Source organism: Rhipicephalus microplus, chromosome 2 (assembly GCF_043290135.1).
Source record: "Rhipicephalus microplus isolate Deutch F79 chromosome 2, USDA_Rmic, whole genome shotgun sequence".
In the NCBI taxonomy this organism is placed as follows: Eukaryota; Metazoa; Arthropoda; class Arachnida; order Ixodida; family Ixodidae; genus Rhipicephalus; species Rhipicephalus microplus.
In genome coordinates this window covers 294,871,761-294,893,437 of record NC_134701.1, presented here as the reverse complement: position 1 = coordinate 294,893,437, position 21,677 = coordinate 294,871,761, and the positions used below count along the sequence as shown (strand labels likewise).

The 21,677-nt window shown below is 45.2% G+C and overlaps 1 protein-coding gene across 8 annotated transcripts in view; it reads left to right on the top strand.

Annotated features, from left to right (window-relative positions):
* LOC119178350 (sorting nexin-25) overlaps window positions 1-21,677 on the top strand; it is a 141,337-nt gene that overhangs the window by 15,214 nt on the left and 104,446 nt on the right. For 6 of the 8 annotated variants that reach the window (XR_012888420.1, XR_012888422.1, XM_075882289.1 and 3 more), the window contains 9 exons: window positions 461-586; window positions 2,456-2,625; window positions 4,828-5,014; window positions 5,151-5,224; window positions 5,278-5,354; window positions 16,595-16,690; window positions 16,765-16,859; window positions 16,939-16,978; window positions 17,046-17,165. Coding sequence is in view for 6 of the 8 variants with exons in the window: in XM_075882289.1 (XP_075738404.1) it covers window positions 461-586; window positions 2,456-2,625; window positions 4,828-5,014; window positions 5,151-5,224; window positions 5,278-5,354; window positions 16,595-16,690; window positions 16,765-16,859; window positions 16,939-16,978; window positions 17,046-17,165 (985 nt within the window). In the remaining 2 variants the exon portion in view is untranslated. The remainder of the gene's footprint in view (window positions 1-460; window positions 587-2,455; window positions 2,626-4,827; window positions 5,015-5,150; window positions 5,225-5,277; window positions 5,355-16,594; window positions 16,691-16,764; window positions 16,860-16,938; window positions 16,979-17,045; window positions 17,166-21,677) is intronic. The other 2 variants (XM_037429584.2, XM_037429544.2) reach the window with 1 other exon arrangement.

The following is a 21,677-nucleotide window of genomic DNA, read 5'->3' as shown; positions in this document are numbered from 1 at the left end:
GGCGCGCACCGTTGTTACTTTATCTGGTCGAATGCGCCTTGCAAGCAAGCCAAGAAGTTGGGCCCTAAACATCACCAACTGTCAAGGAAAAAAAAAAGTTGGGGCAGGGGTCCGTGGGGGGGTGGAGGGGGGGGGGTAATGATTAGAAAATTTCTTGGCCTTGTTCCAACTCGCGCAGAACGCTGCTTAAGTCACTTTGGCTGCAGCACACTGGTGCCTGCGAAAAAGTGTCTTGGGGTTCGGAAAGAGCCGTTAGAGCTAGTCGCAGAATGCAGCACATTTTGTTAAAATACTCATGCATGTGTGTGCCGCGTAATTGTGAGTACTAGTGTGATCGCTGGCGTTTAAAAGAGTTGCTGACAGTCATTTGGAGCAGCAAATGACACTTCTGCTGCCCCCCCCGCCCTCAAGAAAAGAAAGCCTTGTACCCCAGCTTTTTTTCGTCATCCCTACTTTTCAGTTTTACAAATCTCCTGAATTTCAAGGACGCCAGCTTGGCTGAGCCACATTTGAATTTGCAGTGTCTGTCAAAGGATTCTGCCGGCCCGGCAAATGCTAATGTGGACTTCATTGTTTACTCAGCAGGGTAATTCAGAATACTACTTTTATTGAAATAGCGATGCTCCTGTTCACTATGCACGATTAGATGGGTTGAGTTTTTCATACATATATTTCTTTAAATGTAAGCCTTCTTTTTCGAACTGCTCCAAATTTGGTCGTTCATGAAAAAGTTTTTGCGTAACCTGCTCTAAATTTGGATTTTTGTGCTTCAAAAGCAGCATTTTGCTACTTCGAGAATTGCTCCAAATTTTATGTTGGCTGTTGCATCCCCGCCAATGCGTGCGTGCACGTAAGCGATGCGATACGAAAACTTTCACTGACACGCCGAACTTGTTGCCCTGGGAAGCTCATAGTTGTGTGCAGGACAATGCGAACCATTCTGACTCTGTCACTGCTGGGACGATGCTGTACAGTATGCACGCATTTGTCATGACAGTGTTCTTAATGCCCACTTCACTCCTGAGCGCACAGGAGTGCAGTGATGGCCAGCTTCTTTCATTTGTAGAGGTGGTGCGTCTCTGCGGCATACTAAGCAATCTTTCTCAAAGAGACAGCAGCGTAAAGAACGGTGGTGCAGCATGTTTGGGTTGTCACACACTGCATGCAGTACACTCACAACAGTGCTAGGCCTCGTGTACTACCCAGCACTTCGCTTATCGTGAAGGGTTTTCAGCAATTAGTCACACTGGCATGTTTTCCGTCTGTTGCTATCACATCTCCGCGCACTTCCGGTGCTTATCCATAAAGGCATCATCGGACTGCGCCGCTATAGTGGCCCTTTAAATTTTTGGTCGGGTTCACCCTATACCATCAAGCATTGTGGCAAAGCTGACTTTAGGACATTGGCTACGATAGCAAACACTTCAACTTGCAAAAGCGCTGATTCAGGCACACGCGAAGGTTGTTTCGAACATGTGGGCAGGGATTTCAAAAAATCTGACATCGAAACTATTCGGTGTCTGAAATTTAAGACATTATTACACACTGGCTTGTGGCGGTGCCATGAAAGGATCTGAATTTTCTTGAATATCTGAAAAGTTGGGCAGCCGAAAAACTGTATTTGTGTATTTAAATGGCTGGGATGTCTGCTGCGGCCTGCGGAGTGAGCACCGACATGGCTATTAGACGTTAGCAATACGCCAGCTGCACTGAAAGACAACCCAGCCAACTTTGGAATTCACAAGTCCAGGAAACGTCCCGCCTGGTCATCGTATGGTAAATGTAGTGATTATTTTTGTGGATGGGATGACACTTTAGGGCACTCCTTACTTATGGGCTAACACACTAACTGCCTTGTATCCAAAAATGTTCCTCCTGAAACGGCCAAGCAATTCTCACGAAAGATATTCAAAATATACTAAACATTTTTTTATGGTCACAGGCAGTATTTTAATAAGTATTTGGTCGACGAGCTCAACAAGCCAGATGTTGTATTTGATTGTTGTAGATAAAACACCTTTTAAAAAAGGTGCAATTATGGAGGTTTCTGTAATGTATTGTGTACAAGTATGGACAAACTCATCTCTGATACTCATGTCATGCTCAGTCATTTGATAATGGAGTGCTGTGGTTCTATATTTCACCATTCCCTTTGTTGACTAAATACTGTCAGGTTAGCCACAGGGGTTATTGATAATTGTATGTTGTTCTATATTTATATTTTTATTATGCTTAGCTTACAGCACATTGTGCATTGATCGCTCGTATGTCGTGAACACAGTACGTGTCTTAAGTTTGCTTCAAGCAATACCTGCTCGGAAAGCCAGTTCTGCTGAAAGCATCTAAGCCAGTCGCATAATGTCATGGTTTAGAGTCTGTGTGCATGACACGCATTTTCAGTGGGCGAGCACCAAGCAGAGTACCCGTGGCGAATGAAGGCTCCAACTATGTGCAGGAATGGTGACAAGCGGCCATTCCCGCTAAGCCCATTCCTAGAGACGTCGCAGCTAGAGCTGGACCATCTACGTCAGGTGGCCGACTTTGTGCTAGCGCTGCTGCTGCCATCGGAGTATGCCCTGTGCATTTCTGTGCGCCATCTGCTGCGTGAAATTCTGGCCTGCTTGGGTAAGTGTGGCTTCCTGTTGGGTGGGTGAAAGTGTCATGCCGTGCAGCATGTTGTTGTGTCCGAGAAATGCTTTGTGGTTATAAACAAAAGTGTGTGTACAAAGGACAGCTCTAAATTCAAATTCAAAAATATCGGCACACCCGAGGACAAATTCGCAGAGGATCGCAAACTGACATGCCACCTGGGAGTGACGGCAGAAAACACATTGCATTGCCACAATTGCTGCAGTCTTTCCTGTAATTGCAAGAATTGCTGCTGAAAGAAGTTTGTTCAACAAAAACCAAACAGTTCTTTGGTCGCAGCATTGTCTGTAGGCCACAAATGTCAACACCCAAACATTGCTTGTGGGTTTGTTAATGCAGCACACAGTGTATTAGCTACTTTCCTGCATACATGTGCCACTGCTGTCAGCCAATGGTATGTCCAGATTCAACCCACAAGAAGGTTGGCTCCAGCATGTTGCAGGCTTTGTTGCATTTGTTCGCGACATGCACAGGTTCACTCGCCACATTTTTCAAAGAAGCGACTCGGTACAGGAAGGCTTCTTTGTGGGTACTACGAATTACAAACTGTGCCCTGTAAGGCCATTTTTGCCTCATGGTACATTGAGCGAGAGCCGACGCTGTGGTGTCCAGGGTCTTTAGGCCTGGGAGGTGGGTGCTGGAGGAAGTCGTATTTCACTCTCATTTTGGGTTTGGCAACGTGCATAGACTGACATATCCTGCATGCAGCGTTTGGGGAGGGGGGGGGGGGAAGAATCCCATGTGGTGAGTCAAACGTAGTTGACGTTGCATTTGCAGTACATTATATCTGTTGTATGCGTGTTGTTTTCGCATCATGTTACTAGTTATTTATTGGATATAACTGGCAATGTCACTGTTGTAAAATCAGTTAATGTCTGCATGTTCGTTTGTTGCATGAGCTCAGTACACTGATCTAACCCTGCAGACATAGACCATGAAGAATGTATGTAATTTTAGAAAATTAGTTTTCTTAGACTTCATGCTACATGAATTTCGGATGGATAAAACTGCTGTTTTCTCGAACTATGGTGGACCACTTCATAGAGTGCTACATGAACATTTCCCATGAGTTGTTTTTTGGCAGTCCAGCTGGAAGAAGGGGTCTGTGCTGGTATTGGGCAGCTACTGTGACTACAGAGGCAAACTGCTCATGAACTGGAATGCTAAACTGAGGGCTAAATAATGGCTGTGCTCCATCTTCAGTGTGTGTTGTGTCAGTGAAGTTTCGACGCAATCTTTTTCATTAGTTCTACCTACAGCAGCTCTATTCATAGAGTCACGATATACCAAGCAATTGCAGTCTTTATGCTAAAGGGTCTGCTGTCGCCTGTCAGTCCATGGGCACTGTACACTAAAAACACTTGGATGTTTGGCTGTAAGGGGTACATGCTAAGCCAAGTGCATACATATTGCTTGAGGACACACAAAAGATACTTGGAGTATTGCATAAGTTGTGCAGAATGAATTTGTTGCATTTCTTAGGATATCACAGAAGGGGATTTCAGGAAGACCAAACGTCCAACTGTACAAAAATTTCATAGCTCTTTCAAAATCTGTGGCTGCTTCTGAGCAGGGCAGATAGTCCATTGTATTGATGAGAGTATAAATGTTCCTTAGCTGGCAGACAACGGTTGGTTGTCTTGTGGCATTGTCATTGTAGCGTCATCATCATCATAATTTATCAGCCGCCGCTCCGTGTCTCTCGCTACCACGTGGCTGAGAAATGATGATTATGAATGATGACAACGCTACAGTCATGATTGTAACTGCGCAATAAAATTCAATGAATGCTCAATTGTGTGCTGGCACAAGAAAGAGCAAGCACATCTGATGGTTGGTGCATGAAGAACATGTCTGAGCCAGCCTTTGAGAGCAGGCGTTGCACACAAAAATGTAAATTTCTCATATTTGGTTCTCATTATTTGATTTATACCCAAAAGAAATTTGCAGAGCTCCTCAATTATACAGTGGCCCATGTGCAACTTGACGGTTTTTAAACTGTCGCAGGGGTGTAGTGGTCAGACAACTGACCCAAAGGTTGTGAGATCGAATGCTGGAGGACTGTCTAATTATTTGCCCATTCAAGAACCACAGCTGGTCGAAAAATTTCTAGAGCCTTCCTACAGTGTGTCTCATGTCGTTGTTTTGAGTGTAAAAGCTCAACAATTACTATTTCAGTTTTCCAGCCGACGGTTGACCTGATAACCGATCCTGACTACATCAACCAGAAGCTAATTGCTTACCTTCAATGGCTTCAAGCAGAAAATGAAAAGCATAGTCGAACGTATGCCTATGCCGAGACATGGGAGGATTTCATTTTTGTTATCGATACTTGCACAGACGTCCAGGACTTGAAGCGTATGCGGTGAGCTTGTTTTCTTCCTCTTGCAGAGTGAGAGGCCAGGCAGCTGTTTGTAGCAAGATTAATGAGCAAGGGATGTGTCCCTGTAATGTCGGGTAGGGCAGCCTTGCCTCTCGAGAGATAGCATTGGTCTATGCAGGTTCAACATTGTCTCGGAAATTATGCAAGCTACCACTGCTAACAACCTGAAAAAAGCACGGGGCATCAGTGAAGGTGAGTTGTCTTTTTGCCTGTACTTGTGCGAGACTGTATGCCTGTTCATGCAGACAAGCAGTATGAAGCACCAAGTACGGCGAAAGGCGACCTGCTCCAATCGAGGAATCTCTCCAAATACATCAAGCAGGTAGGTCTGTTGTGCCCTATGCGGTGGTGAACAAGTGCAAGTGACATTGTTTCTAAGGAAAGAAAAATATGAACGTTCTTCAACAACAACGGCGAGCACTGGTCATCAGGACAAAGCCCCAGGTTCTTTGTTATACACTGCGTGTCAACCCTCACTGGTAGCACCATAAGCTGACACAGTGGTTCTGAGAGACGAAGAAGGAGACCCTGACGCTGGCTCATGCTTGTACCCATGCCCCTTTTTTCTCCTTTATTCGCGACAGTGGTACTTAGCAGTTTGGCATGGCCAATGGGTGTTAAATAATTAATCTTTCGTGGAATCCTACCAAAGCACTGAGCTGATGTTGGCCTGATAATTTGGTTTTGTCATTGCTCCTCAGTATTAAGGCTTTGCCTTTGTATGTGATACATGAAAAACATAGGTGTTGAAGCATCTTGTCATCAGTGGCTCTGGCAGTATTGGTCTTGGCAAAATAGTTCTAAAGCGACATGCAATGTAAGAGCCTTGAAGCCTTAACATAAAATTGGTAGTGCATTCATGTCACACACTTCGAGCGAGGCCCCACCGATCCATACTTGCCAAATCTTTAGCTTTTCCCATAAAATGTACGAATTTTGACTGCAGTTATGATTTTACAAATCTTGCCTGAAATTTTACAAAAAATATTTTATTTTCGATAAAAAAATAAAGTTAGCGAAATAGCATGGCCTCCGCTATTGGCTACGGCGCATTGCCGTAGCTAGTCGCGGAGGCCACAAAAATGGCATTGTGCTATATTCCGCCACCAGGAGAGAACAATATGTATTGGCGTTATCATCATCACATACCTGCCAAGTCTCCCGCATTGTCCGGAAGACTCCAGGATTTCGATAGTTTCTTCTGTTTGTACGGTTGCCATGAAAATCTCCAGGAAATCGAAATTTGTGTGCAAGATCTGGCTGCATTGATAAAAATTCAGGTCAGTTCATTCCAGGCCTTTTGCGAGCCCACTGCATTTTATTATAAACAAATTTGAGTGGCGTTCATCTAAACATACAGCAGAGTCTCAGTGATGCGAAACCGTGGCGGATATGAATTTGTGAAATTCCCCAACCAAATTCATGTGTCCATTGGGCCAAAATTCGAATGTTGGGAACACTTTTCCTAATCGCGACGTGTGATGTGAACTTTAGTGCTGAAACCTTCAAACGAAGACTGATTGAGAGCTATGTGCTCGAAGCTTTGATAGTATGTGTGCGACCAGCACATGCACTGTCCTCTATAGTGCGTGTGATTGTTGTTGCCACAACCACTGTGGACGAAACCGAGGTCGTTCAACATGCTCGTGAATGGCGACGACGTGACTGACTGACAGAATTCCGAAAGTGCGCACACGGCCAACACTGGACCAGTCAAAGCTGCTTTTCAGAAACTCTGTTAACAAAACCGTGGCAGTCGGGACTATAGATAGCATAAAATGTCTTAGTTTTGAAGGCTCGTGGATTGAAAACTAAAGCACTATAAGGGTCGTAGATTGAAAACTAAACCACAATTTGCCAAACCGCCGTGCACAAGATCCTGGCTGCAGCGATGCCATAGTGATCGATATATGAGCTCTGAGGGCACGTGGCTGACGCAGTGGTAGACGAAAGGCGGTAAAAACAACAAAAAAAAAAGAATAGAAGAGTTTTGGCGTTTCTGTCCAAAAAACTTAGTAGTGAGCAAAGCCAAAGCTTTGACCCTTCATGTGTGAAGACATACGCGAGTTGTTTTGATGGAAATCGATTTTTTTCTTATTTGGTTTTGACAACATGAAACTTCGGTTAGCATTTGCGCTCCACTCCCCCTTTGTGACTCTCACCTTAGTGGGAAACCTTACCCTCGTGTGTACGGCCACTCCAAGCCATTATGAGACCTCAACACCGATGTTAGCGCTTGCATTTGGGACCCCCCTCTTGTTTTCCGCGATGTTTTTTGGGTTTTTTTTTGGTGTCAAAAATGGGGAACAATAATTCAGCTCGTCGATTTGAATATTTCGCGTCAAAACTTGGGCGATTATGCTTGTTGCAAAAGGCAGACCCATCACATTTACAAATTAAAAAAAAAATTGTCGGTAATCCTTCGCCCCCCTTTTCCCGCTCGGGGGTTTTACGAATTTCTCTGTTGGCAGGTATGTCGATCTAACAGCGGTGTGCGACACACTCACAGGCTTCCACATTACGCTTCGGCTTTGCGATGCCTGAAAAAGCTCGAAGTGGTGCATTGCAAATTCATGTAGGCTGGTCGACCCATGTGGGGTTGCACGTGTATACTCTGTTTCAGAAGTTCCCTTCAGCACTGTGGAGGCTGCAAATCCCTCAGCCAATAAGAAGGGTGCTTAGACCCTTCACATGTATTCATTTGTGCCATGTCGTCTGCTCTTTGTATTTTTTATTTATTTTATTTATAGAATACTGCGGACAAAAAGTCCAAGCAGGGTGAGCATACATGAAACACTCTAAATAACAGATTTAATTTATGAGCTATTATGTGTTCGATAAGCTTACAGCATGACGATGTTAAGAAGATCGGTCGGATAATTTTGTAGTACTAGACGGTCACCTATATATATATATAGGAACTATTCGTGAGATTCAAGGTGTCTGCTTAACGAATTGTGGTTATTATGGCTACTTTATTAACTTGAAAATGCAGTAAGGTTATTAAACAAGCAATCACACTGGGAACTTGAAGAAGCGTGAATTTGTTGCTCTGGTGAAGATCGGTAGAATGCCAGGCTGGCGGATAATTTCACTTTGAGGCAGTTTCTCTCCGATGCTGTTCGTGGCTCTCGTATGTCTGTTTCTCCGTCGACGAATTTCTTCGCGTATCCCGCTGCAGTGCTCTTTTTCTCTCCTTTTTGGCTGCAACGCTTTTTTTCTCTCCTTTTTGTTTCCGCCTAAGGACGATTCGAACAGCAGGGAATGTTGTGGGAGGTGTCAGTTCGATATTTGGAGATCCTGCGTTCTTGGTCTGACGACGCAGTCCGATCACTGCCTCGGCACGTTAAGCTCAGCAGGTGCGGTTCAGCAAGCAGCATATTTCGCTAATATTGACAAAACGTACCTGATGCTTCAGTTCCAGATTGAGATGAAACAAATTGATGGCTGATTTCATGATTTATTTACTGCTATCAGTGCAGTGGACATGTAGCAAGAGCAAGTCCGGATCGAAGTGGGCGGTTACTTCTGCATTAAGGGCTGCCATGTTGATTTGTAAAAACAGTTAACTGCGGTAACCGACGTAAATAATTGAATTCGTAAGAAATAAATGTGAAGAAGAATAAACATATCATGTATCAACCTGGCATAAAACACACCAAAGAAACGCTAATTCCAGCCAACTCTGGTGACATAAAAGCGCTTGTATGTGTGACTACATTTTGTTGCGTCAGCGTGTGGATTTCTTACACCCCGTAGCTTTGGTAGTGCTGAACCAAAGCGGGGAAACAGGGTATTGTGATGTTTGGGTCGGACTCACGTACTCATGGAGTAAACGGGAACCTTTCATTGCAAACAAACAAGCATTTAATTAAGACATGGCATTGGCAGGAGTTAACAAAAATCAGCTGCCCCGTCGTGGTAATCTAGTGGCTAAGGTACTCGACTGCTGACCCGCAGGTCACGGGATCGAATCCTGGCTGCGGCGGCGGCATTTTCGATGGAGGCAAAACTGCTGTAGGCCCATCTGCTTGGATTTGGCTCCAGGTTAAAGAACCCCACGTGGTCGAAATTTCTGGAGTTCTCCAATACGGCGTTTCTCATAATCATATTGTGGTTTTGTGATGTTAAACACCACATTTTAGTCATCAACAAAAATCAGCTAAGAGGAAAATCCTAATGGGGGTATGGTAAGGTAAATGGTATATGTCAGTTTTAGCGTAATATCTTAGAAACGGCTGCAAGTATTCCCATAAAATTTTACATGCTCGCAAAAAAATCTCACTGGGTATCAAGTGACCCTTTCTTTATGTGTAGGTTGCTTTTCTTCTTATGGCCCACTCCCAATTTTTAAAGGGGGTTCACCTATTCAATGTACCTTTCCTGTGCAACTACCGAAAGGTATGTAACCATATTAAGTCGTGTTGTTGTAGAGGCTCATATATTACATCTGAATTAAAAAATTTATTACATCTTTTATATAGTCGTGGTAAAAAAAAATAAAAAGACTGCTTGCACAATGTCATGGAAGGTGCGTATTGTTGTGTAATTTTTTTACAGCTTCACTTTTTATGAATTCGATAATTTTTCAAAATTCAGATTGTGTCTAACTTATTCGAGCTCACGCGTAGAAAGTTTCATCGAAATCGATTTATTACTTTTTGTGAAAGAGTACATTAAGTTGAAAAATGTACAAAAAACGTAATTTGAAAAAAACTAAGTTTTACATGCGCATACTGCTTACACCAGAGAGTGCACGGCATTTAAACCACTTAGAGCGGCCACTCGACATCGGGCTTCCAGAGGTTTGTTCCTCAGAGCGGAGTGGATTTTTTGGTGTAAAAATTGCAAATTCAATTTTTGGGATGGTTTACCCTACCATAGCCCCTTGAATGGGCAAGATTAAAAGAACAGCTATCGAATAAACTATGCTCTAAAGAACACTGCGACAGGTACAGGCAGACTCAATATGGAAAGTTACTAAAGTAAGTGGGCATGATGGAAACTAAAAGAGACACAAATAGAAATTGCAAAAAGATCATGCTCTCGCTTCCGAGCATCTTGTGCGGTGCGGCGCACACAAGCTGAGTATATAAAGCTGTGTATAATATAATAAAATAATGGCTGAAAAAGAATCGCAATAGGAGGTTCCAAATAAATTATGCCAGCTCGTGGTGAACGTAGGGTAGTTAACAGGATGCCGCTGATTGTCTCACCAGTTTCGGTAGACGCCCCAGCCAACCTCATTTCGTTGAGCGGGACACTTCATGCTCGTTGCCTATGTGAGACTCGTGACACTGACAACCGCACTCTTTGCCGATTCAACGTCAACTGCCGAAGCGGTTGGATTCCCTTCGGGGCGAACGCATCTCCCTTGAGGTCACTTTTCCCGAGCCCATACGTGCCACTTTTGCTGCAGGTGTAGGGAAGACCCGTTGGTACTCGAGAAGAGATTCGTCGGGATGCTGTGTTCGAAGCTCTAACTCGCGACGCATGCGGCGCTCGCATTCAGGAGGAAGGAATTCGCTATGGAAGAGCACCCTAAACTCCTCCATCGAGCGAGCTTGGTGGCCGATGAGCCGGTACCACCTCACCCCTTGGGCTGTCAGTGACACGGGCAAAACAGAGCCTAGCATAAAGCTGTAGCTCAGCCGTGTAGCCTGCTGATAGCGGTGCAGTGCATCGAGGTACTCTGTGGCGCTGATGCGATTCGAATAACCGCTGTACTCAGGCAGAGGTACCCTTAAGCTACTCCGAACGCTTGGCTGAGGGGACTCGGGGTCTCCCTTTAAAGCACAAGGCTGCGAGCGCACCGCTTCCAACAGAAGGTTTAGGAGCTGCGCCGCAGTTGCGTGCAGCGGTGACTGCTCCGACGCGGGCGCGGCCGTAACAGATGCGCGCGCCTGTTCCCCAACATGCGCGTCCGACCAAAAAGGGCCAGTACACAACATGGAGGAAGGTAGGGTTTGCGCTCCGACTGGGGCTTGAGGCCTCGCGCTACTGGCGAATAGGTCCACAGTGGAGCGCGCTGGCCCACATCCGTCGAAAGCGTCGTCCGCGCGAGTCTCAGGCCAGCGAGCGTCAGTGAACGCGGCGACGTTGTCGGTTAAGCGAGCAGGCTCTCAAACGACATCGTCAACCCTTTGTGCTCGTGGCCACGGCGAGTCAGTAAGCGCGTTCCCGCCAACACCTGAGTGCCCCCGGTAGGAAGGACTGGGTGCGGCGATTTGAGCGGTCAACCTTGCTGCTGACGGGGTAAAGCCAGCGAGCGGAGACTGCGCCGGGGACGGGCCTGTAAGCGCGTGAGTCTCAAACAGCTGATACAGCCCGTTACTGGCTTGGCTAGGACTGGGGTACTCGTTCAAGCGACTCGCATCACCGTAGGGGGCCCCGAAAAAGGGATCTCTCTTGGTGAACAAAAGCAGAGGGTCGCCGAGAGGGCCGTACCCCGTGCTGTTGCAGCCATCTGCCTCGAACGAGATCAAGTCCGTCGCCACAGGAACGAGAGCCTCGAAGAGGTCTGCTCTTGAAGACATGCCGAAACCAAGTTGGGCGCCAGTTATGTGGAGATAGGTAGCACAAGGCTTACCTACTAAGCGCAACCGTGTAGGGATGCGACGTCCTCCACTGCCGCTGCGTGCGAAGACGCTGCGGCTGGGTTCGTCGATTTCTCCGGCACGGCGCAGAAACCAGACACGAGGCAGGATAACAACGTGTTTATTATTAACCCAAGATGCAGCACAGTGCGACACTCACGGGCTTGCAGGCCGTATAGGGTACTCCGCAAGACCGAGCAAGTACGCTTGCCTATGGCGCGACGACTCCCGCACAAGGGCTGAAGTCGAACGCACGAACGAGTAGCCGCCTGCTAAGCAGCGCGTCAACGTCTCATGGAGGCCTGAGAGCATCTGCAGCGACGAGCGAATCGTCGGGCGCAACACAGCTCGTAGGAGAAGAGGATGTCACGTGCGGCCCAAAGGGAAATGGCTCTGTGTTGTGACGTAGGCCCGCGCAGCGCACCAGCATAGCGTGCCCGGACATGCCATCGCGGGAAGGAGCCGACGGTTGACTGGCCCAAACCAAGAGGCGCCCTGGCAGGCATCTTGGCGGATGCCAGTGCTTTTGCGCGCCCGAATTATGCTGTCGTCGCGCGCGCAGCAGCTGGGGAATGAGTCGTCAGGTAGGAGAGCGCTCTCGATTCCCACATGTTATAGTTGGTTTGTTTTAAAAATATTGTGCTATTTGTTTGTGCAGTGTGTACGATTTGTGTCTGACCATGTAATAACCATAGTTTATCAATAGTAGCACTCACTACAGTGAACGGTGCTGAGAAAGCATGATATCCCAGCTTCAGGTATCACGGTTCTGTTTCGCGACTGTCGCTGCAGGTTGTCTGTGAAAACTTGGCAGTGTTAGATATGAAGCCTCACAAAGCCTGATTTATATATATAGAGAGAATCATTTATTAAGCTTAGAATTTTCCTCGTAAAGCACAACTTGACCACGCAGCGAACCCTAGGTGCTAAAACTAAGAACGTCATCAGAATTGTCCTCCTGGATTGCAGAGTACAAAAAATGTTGTACAGATTCTGCTTCCAGCACTATAACTGAAGCATCACGGATGGCCATATTCATTAAAAAAAAAAGGAATTTTAAAAAAATGCTAGGTGGCTTGAGGTCACGTCGCTAAAGAAACTCTGGGCTCTCTGCAGAGAACGACGAGCAGTAAGATAATTTGGGGTATTCTAAATAAAAGTGTGTCGTATTAGTGGACATATTATTTTTTTACACTGGTAGTGCAACTGATGAAGCTTAGAGAAGACAATATGCTTTAGAAAATTTGATCTTGGTAACTGCTCCAAAGGTTTTTATGCTGCTACAAAGCAAGATTTTGGCTGCCTTGGGAGCTGCAGCAAAGTGGCTTTGGTCGATCACGGCACTGAATACTGCTTTGGCTTCAATCCATTTTTTTCAGGGATTGATACCAACAAAAATATGCATCTTGCTATTTTTCGTCTTTGGAAAATGTGGTCCAAATGATGCATACAGGGAATATGGTTCGCTAGACAAAGGACAGCAATACTATTACAAGGTGTAGGATGTGCATTCAGTTAAGAGTACAAGGAAACAAAAGAATACCTCTATTCTAGCAAAGTAAGTTCATCATCTACACCCAAATCGATCACTTCTTTTAAAGGGGCACCCCGTTGTTTACTGGTGGGAACACGTTAGTGCAGCAAGAATGGCAAGTTATTTGGTCACCTTCCACTTGATTTTTGCGGGGTCCCATTTCACTCGCTGTGTTTAAAAGAGCCCTAATGCTGACATAGGGGAGGCCTGCACACCATTGCTGCCATAGTAAGAAATGTCAGAACTTGAGCAGGTTCTTCAGACTGATGAAGCATACAATGACCCCTTGTGGGTGGTACCACCCAGCAAACTACAAAGGTCATCAGTATAACATGCATGTCTTCAAAAACACTCCTTCCACACATGTGGAAACGTACAGAAGTAAGAAGAAGCAAGAAAGAGAAGTCTGACCTGTGAAAGTCTCGGAGTCGAAATGGCAGCCTCTGTTGTTTCTATTTGGGGTTTTATTAAAAAGCACAAAGAAGAAACGCATTGGTGATCTGATGGCTCGCCACAATGACGTTACATTTATACAATCTCACTTGCTCTGCCGTCATTTCTGTCTGTAATAGTTGTGGTGAGCCACTTCACGCTGGTGCTGTCAGCAGCAATGTAGTGACTTGCTAAATAATTTTTGCTTAGACCCATGCTAAAATTATCCCATCATTCTATGCAAAGCGCAAATAGGTGCTTTAGAACTAACGGAGGGCTCCTTTTTTTTGTAACAAGCTCCAGAGAAATTTTAAAATGTGCTTGGAAAATACAGTGTTGTGGCTGTACTAGTCGACAACAAGGAGTGCTGCCACTAGTTATCGCATGCCTGCCAACACAAAAGACACCTGCAGCTGAAGGTGTGGCCACAAAATATTTTCAAAGGTCTGGATAGCACTGACCAGTGATTGCAACTTTATCACGAGTATGGCTGAAAAGTTAATAGAAACCACCGAAAAACATGCAAGTGTAACTTATCACCAAAAATCACTGAACATCTTCAACTATTTGAAATGTGTGGCATAGTGAGATTGTAACTTCTACTGCAGGCTTCCAACAACTAAAATGTGACGTGCTGCCATTTGTTTCTGACTTGGGCAGAACTCCTATAGTGCATAAGAAAACCTAGCTATCACCACACTCAAAAAGTATCATAAATGAGCAACTCACACAAGAAAGATTCACTTCACCGACACTTGGGGAGTGAACATGCAAGTGTCCCGGTGAAATTAGTCAACTCAAATGCTTCCAATGAACTTGGCCATGCAGCAACAGGTGCCTTGTTTCAGAGAAGTAGAGATCACATTACAGGGGAAAGCTGGATGAGTTTGGCATTCTGGTGTCTGCACAGTTTATGTTGGAAGCAACTTTTTTTGATCTGCCTTTGGACTTCACAGAACCAGCTCAGAAGTAAGGTAGCTGCGATAGGTTGTGGGAGCACTACTAACACCCCTTGTAAAGTTGTTCGCGCCTCGTGGCGCAGATGTTTGGCACATAGGCCGCATTCGGGGGTCACAACTATCGAGTAGTAGGTGGCATTGTGCGCTCAAGCATTTATTGCCATCATCGTCATCATGGTTAGTGGGTAGCGCCAGCAGTGACGCCTGGCGGCAGGCCTGGGTGGCGGCGCCCGAGATATGGGCGGTCCTCTTTTGTGGGTGGTGATTGCCGCGAATGGGTTGTCTCTAGCGGTGGGCCTGCGGTGGATGAAACCGCGGGCTGTCTGCAATGGGCCCTCGTGGTAAGACAGGCGGTGGCGAAACCGCCTCGTGTGTGTTATTGTGTTTGTTATGTTGTGTAATATTGTGTTAGGCTGTTTAGCGTGTTGATCACGATTGGTGTATATTAATTCAACTGGCAATATTGTCATTCTAAAAGCAGTTAAATAAATGCGTGTTGTTTTAGTCCATTCCGACTGCGTCTGCTGTGTTCGTTCACTCCAAGAGCGTGGAGCTCTCCACAACGAGAACCCACATGATACAGAAATTAGCCTAGGAATCAGTTGTTAGTTTAAATTAATATAGGAGTCCAAGTTACTGGATTTGTGACTTAGTTTTTTTAGATTTGAGCAGTTGGATGTTCTTAATTTCGATTAGCTTGATGGGGAATTGGATACTAAGAATTTATTAAATATAAATTAAATTGCTTTTTGTCAAATTTTTTCAAATATGCTGGCTTTAGTTTTTGCGCAAGTATCCAAGACTCTGCATGTGTATTCCAGCTCAAGCCTTATTAGGGAATTGTAGCCTAGTAACGTTACATTGGAAAAAAAATTTTTCAGTGCCTCAAAAGGCTGAAGGGTGAAGGTTTATTTATAGTATCGTTTTGTGGTATCGTGTTGTAAAAGGTGACACCTAGGCATTCATAGCTCCTTAAAGGGCCACTCACCATCCCCATACCAAATTTTAGTTAGACAGTGGAAGTGGTTAGGTGTCCGATGAGGAATATTTTGCCATAAATTTTTTTTTAATCGTCTCATCATGAGCGGAGAAAACGGGTTTTTTGAAGCGGTGCGAAATGAGGATGGGAAAAGGGGAGCTCGACATCCTTGCCGCTCCTCCGTGTAACCTTCGCAAGCCAAATCTCTTCCCCATCCTCTCCAGCCTCCGACCAAGAGCTCACGTGCGCCTGACATGCCCAAACAAGTCCAACTCCCGAGCACGCGAACGGCGTTGGTTTGTTGACCAGCATTCTTTTGTGGCCTTCTGCCTGTTTCTGCGGGATGGTTTGGAAACGCTGGCTTAGACGCGCTAGACTAGATGAGCACAATGAGTGTGCGAACGTGTAGGAGCGTTCTACGGCGGTCGTCTGCTCGATGAGCTGACCACGAGGACACGAACGCATGCGAAACGCCAACACAATAGCCCTGCATCTCGTTGCAATTCATGGGAGAAAAATGGAAAAAAGGCGCTCACATTCCCTTATTGTGTCTCATTATTTATCTAGACCTTTATTAATCTCTTCAAGCAACAAATCACATGAACTACACATGCTGTGTTAAATAATTTTCACCATGTCATGTGCCACTGTTTGCAATGTCAGAGAAGAGTCGTCTATGTAGAGGACCAACGTCACTGCATTGCCGTGTACGTAGGGCCATTCATACGTACACGTCATGGCCTCATTCTCTGGGCGCGCACCCGCAGAAGGGAGGGGAAGCAGCGTTCATCTTGAAATTTGACCCATTTTTACGGCGCGTAGCGTTGCAAATTTTGGCAGACGTGATCATAAAGGCCTCGTGTACACATTGCGCTTGTCAGCTCAAAATTGTCAAACCTGGTGAGTGGCCCTTTAAAACCCAAGTAGATGAGTCAGTCAGCATTAAGCCATGTTAAGGAGTCTGTGCTGGTACATAGTGAAAAAGCAAAAAACAAAGACCACACAAAGGAAGTGCTGTAGCCCTCCTGCTTTGTCATTGCTGATGTTATCTTTTTCTTTCAGCTGACATATGCTAAGGCACGATGTGAAAAACAGCTCAAGCTAGTAGGTGGCTTAGACTCACCTTCGGAAGAGCAAGAAAGTCTTCCAGGACGCAAGGTCCGCTTCTCTTTCTTTCCTTTGTTTTTTCGTATGGCTCACCATTTTCCGTTTTCTTGATCGTCTCCCTCCAGGTGTTTGCATTTTCGGTTCTCATGGAGTCGCCTGTATGTCGAGAATACCTGGCACGATTCTTGCAGGGGGAAGAGTTGGGGAAGTCACTGCTCTTGTAAGTGCCTCATGTTCTTTTTCCTTTGGCAGTGCTGATTTGCATGACATGAGATGAAAATTAATTTTGCCCATGCCAGGTTTTGGCAAGACATAGAGAACATGAAACTCTCCAGCAAAGTGAGTTGTGGTCTTCACCCATGCCTCCGGCTGTTGTCTTATTTGTTGGGATCATTTTATGATGCAGGATGAATGGCATCAGCTGGGCAACGAGATTTACCAGACGTACATCAAGCGACCGCGTCCTGGGATTCGACTCTCAAAAGGCGTCCTCAAGGGCATAGAGGCCTTCATTATGGCCAACAAGGCAAGAACTTTTCCTTCATCACTGACTGATGTGATGCGTTCATTTCAAAATCAAAAGACCAAGTTCGGGAAGGCTTCTTAGCCAAAGGTCATGGTCACAGCATGAGATTCTGATGGTCACAGCACGTGGCTCAATTACAGCTTCCATTTTTAGAGTTTCTCTTTGTCAGAGCATGTTGTACAGTTAAACATGCCTACAAAGAGCCCCGTGTAGCGAATTCCTCGATACTATGAGGTTTTGCATTCCCAGCTGTCACTACATAGAATCACATGTATTTGTGACCCCTATGTAACAAAATAACACGCTTAATGTAACGAATTTTCAACATCAACAACCAAAGGATATTGCTCTGAATATAGTCTTTTTGACACATGCATTTTCTGTAAATATATTGTTGTGTTCTGGCATGCAGCGAATTAAAGTATATACGCAAAGGGTCAGTGAAATATCGGTATCGGGAATGCATACCAGCGAATAAATAGAATACGTTCTCTGTTTGCCAGGTTCTTTTTTGCGCCAGCAGATGGCCCCACCTATTCTGCCTCTCGCGGTTGTGGTGGTGGTAACACATTAATACGTGGACTCAAAGAAGTCTTTGGACAAACTAAAATTCACTATTAATTATACCTGTGTGTTACCTGTTAGCGATGATATCTGTTCATATGCTACTCCACTTTGATAGCTTGTGGTCGTGCTGGCGTGTAACATATGTGCACATAGTGCATGCGTGTAATCAAAAGACCCTTATTGCGTTTTTTTCCGGGCTTCTAACTAGACAACTACAACTCACAACCATTCCCTGACATGCTGACTGACAAGCACACGTTGAAACATCCTCTTTTCTTTCACCGTTGTTTTTAGGTGGTTTGCATCTTGGTAATTTCACGAAGTCATTCAAAGCAGTACGACGAAGATCAGACATGACGAGTGAGTGTGTTTACAGGATTCGACGCCCATTGGGCGCCAAGATAAGGACACTCAGATTGTAGACGACATTGCTACTAGCGCATTGTCACTCAGTATGGTATGTGTGTAATGTATCACATCGAACGCATAGCACTAGTCTTGATGTTGCAGGGCACTCGATTTTCCATTAAACTCTCGGATGCTGTTTGCCGTCAAAATACATTAACATCCACGCGACGGAGGTGATTAAAGTTTGGCCAAGACGGCCACACACACCGAGCATCTCAATTTTGAAATTTGATGCCAGTGCTTCTTTGAAAAAGCAATGTTTTTGTGTTGTAAGCACCTCTTTCGTTGTTGCACCTCTTTCGTTGTTGCAGAAGTCTCTGAACTGCATTTCATTAACTTGGCACCAGGTGACAACCCTAAAAAATAATTTTGCTCCGAGTCGATACATTTCGAGTTTTCTGGAGTCCTTCACTATAGTGTCTCTCATAATCATACGGTGGTTTTGAGATGCTAAACCCGACATTTCGAGTTAGCGCCGCACTCTGTGGTGCCGCATATGAGGAGCACCTTTCATAATTTTTCGTAATATCCGTGTCTTTCGCTTTTTGTTTTCGATGCCTTGCACCCACGCATATTTTCACTGCACGCACATTGAGCAGCTCCCCAGGATGTGCAGCTTCGTGTTTTTTTTTATTGTGGAAAATCGTGTTGTCACTCACTACCAAGTGCATGTCAGATTAGGCGCTGATGGAAACTGTCTGAGACCACAGTCTTAACGACAGATCTTCGGACGTCAACTCCTCACGTGCTTTGCCGTTTATAAATAGTGGCCTCCGAGATTGGCGCCGCCAACACACTGTCGGCGCCCAGTTTGGAAGCCACAACTAGTCGATGACAATGTTCTGTTTCGTTGATGTGCTCTATGAACGTTCGATATTACCATTCCTCAGGAGCAAGCCCTAGAGCAAAATAATGCAGTTTTTTGCTTCTAAAAAATGCTTTGGGTAAGCTATGCTTCCAGTTGTTCTTTTGTTTAATTTGTGACTTTCTTTCGTGAATTTTCATGCTGAAAACCTGTTTCTAATGAATTTTTTTTGACACTTTGTCAGTTTCATTATATCCAGGTTTAACTGTAGCTCTACAGCGACTCTTAAAGGCTGCCTTAATGTACTTAGCATTCCCATATATGTACTTAGCATTCCCGTAGCTCCAGTCATAGCTACGATGGGTTTGGGCGAGTAAGGCAACAGGCTAGGTCAACAAAAGATCACTTTATTGCTACGTTAGCAATAACGCGTGAACGTCGCAAAGAGGGACTGTTCCCTCTAGGAAGATGACAAATGGGTATACGCTTTCGTCCTTCGATGTCGATTGCGTTGTCTCGCAGGGAAATATGGGGTTTGTCCTCCCTTTGTGGTGGCCGGTGCAAGAAAGTGTATCCCCATTGGCACGCTCGTTTTCTCCGACCTCTCCCCAACGAGGGCTGCTCCTTCGCCGAGGGAAAGTAACCCATTTCACGAGCCAGGAAAGGGGATAGCGCGTTCCGGCTGAGGGTTGATCAGCCCTTTGAAAGAGGCTTCATTGTCTCTATCGCAAAGGAACCGACGTGTCCCACAGCTAGAATGTGGAGCTGCTGTAATGGGAAAGGAAGCCCACAAAATGCAATGATCACTTCAGTGATCGCTGTTGAAGTGTAACATGTTGGCTCCCTTGTTGGCCGTGTGGTTGAGGCATGTAGGTGGCTCCTCGTTCTTGCCTAAACCTTGGTCAGGATATAACACATATTTCATGTCAACAAGTTTGTGCCAATGTTTCTGTATTGTCTGAGCATGCTGATTCCATACCAGAGCCAGGCATGGGAGAAGAATTAGAAGGAGCAGGGATGTTAGTGTTCACAAGCTGTCACTAGACAGAGTTAATTTAACAGTGTTCAACTACGGCAGTTTCTGTTGACAATGACTTTCGACATGTATCTGTAGTCTCTCATTGCAGTACATAAATCAGTAACATCTCTCCATATTGGCACACAAAACCTGAGAATATTTGGTTTTAGTTAGGTTGGGCGAGTGCAAACTGACAGTTTAGGAGACAGAATTGAGATGTAGTCATCCAATAATGGAATCTGTCGGGATGGTGCCTGTGCAGTGTGATGACCCCTTACATTAAGAGAAAACTAAAAAGATTTTTATTTTTCTAGCTTCGGTCACTGATGAGATATAAGAGACAATCATGCCAAGATAAGTATAGGGGGTTTTATTAGAAATAACTGTAATGTAAATGCCAAGAAAGAAAAGTGGACGAAAAGACAACTTGCCATGGGCAGGCACAACACCTGCAACCTTGGAATAATGCATGCCCCCCCCCCCCCCCCCCACATGTCCACATTGTATGTGCATTAAACGTGAAAGCGTCAGTCAGCGCCACCAGTAGCCATGATGGCAAATGTGGAACACTCTTCTTCTGTCTGTTCGGCATCATGTAGCGCGTGATCATAGTATGAGCTGGCAGCTGACCAATAATCCCTCGCATACTACATGAAGGCACCAAGTCTGCCAGATCGAGACCCTCACTATGAATGAAGGAAAGTGTTCGGGCCTACTTGGTGCCTTGGGAAGTGTGCAAGAGATTATTCGTCAGCTGCCAGCCCGTATGATCACGTGCTACGTGATGCTAAACAGTCCAAAAAAGAGTGTTCTACGCTCGTCGTGGAACACTCTTTCACAATAAATTATCGAAGTCTGCTAAAAATCACTTTCTCTTCTCTCAACAAATGACGGTAGGTGCTCGAAAATCACTCGTAGAAAGCACATCTATCAGCCATTGGCTGATTTGAACATGGCACGCTCGGTCGTTACAGAGACCGCCGCGGGAGGCCGCGACTTGTCCACGCTTGCTATCACATTGAAAAATCCGCTCATTCAAAAAAAAAAAAAAAGAGAGAGAGAAAAAGTGCTCAAAGTCACAAAGCACTGGTGATGTATTTTCTTTGCCCCTTCCATCCCTCCCTGCTTAGCTTCCAGTGCTTTGATTGGGACGAGAGAAGAGAGAATGCAATTGCAGCATGCAACAAATCTTAGTAACTCCATTCGCAGTGGACGAAGTCTTAAAATTTTTGGGGGTTGAATTCGTGAAGCAGTAAGCTCTTCCAGTGAATACATTCCATGGTTACTTGAAAAAGTGCTTCAGGGCCCCTTTAAGGTAGTATGCGAAAGATCATTGGTCAGCTGCCAGTTCATCATGTGATTACGTGCTACGCGATGCCAAACAGGCCGAAAAAGAGTGTATTAAACTCGCCGTCGTGGCTACTGGTGGCACTGACTGACGCTTCTACATTTAAATGCACAAGCATACCCTATAAAAGTGGACAAGGTTATCACCACCGTGGTAGCTCAGTTGGTAGAGCATCGGACGCGTTATTCCAAGGTCCCAGGTTCAGTCCCTGCCCATGGCAAGTTGTCTTTTTGTCCACTTTTCTTTCTTCACATTTTCATTACAATTATTTCTAATAACATCATTATACTTGGCAAGATTGTTTGTTAGATATCAATAATATTGTGTCAAAACACGGAAAAACGAGCCCTTACGTATACACTTTTT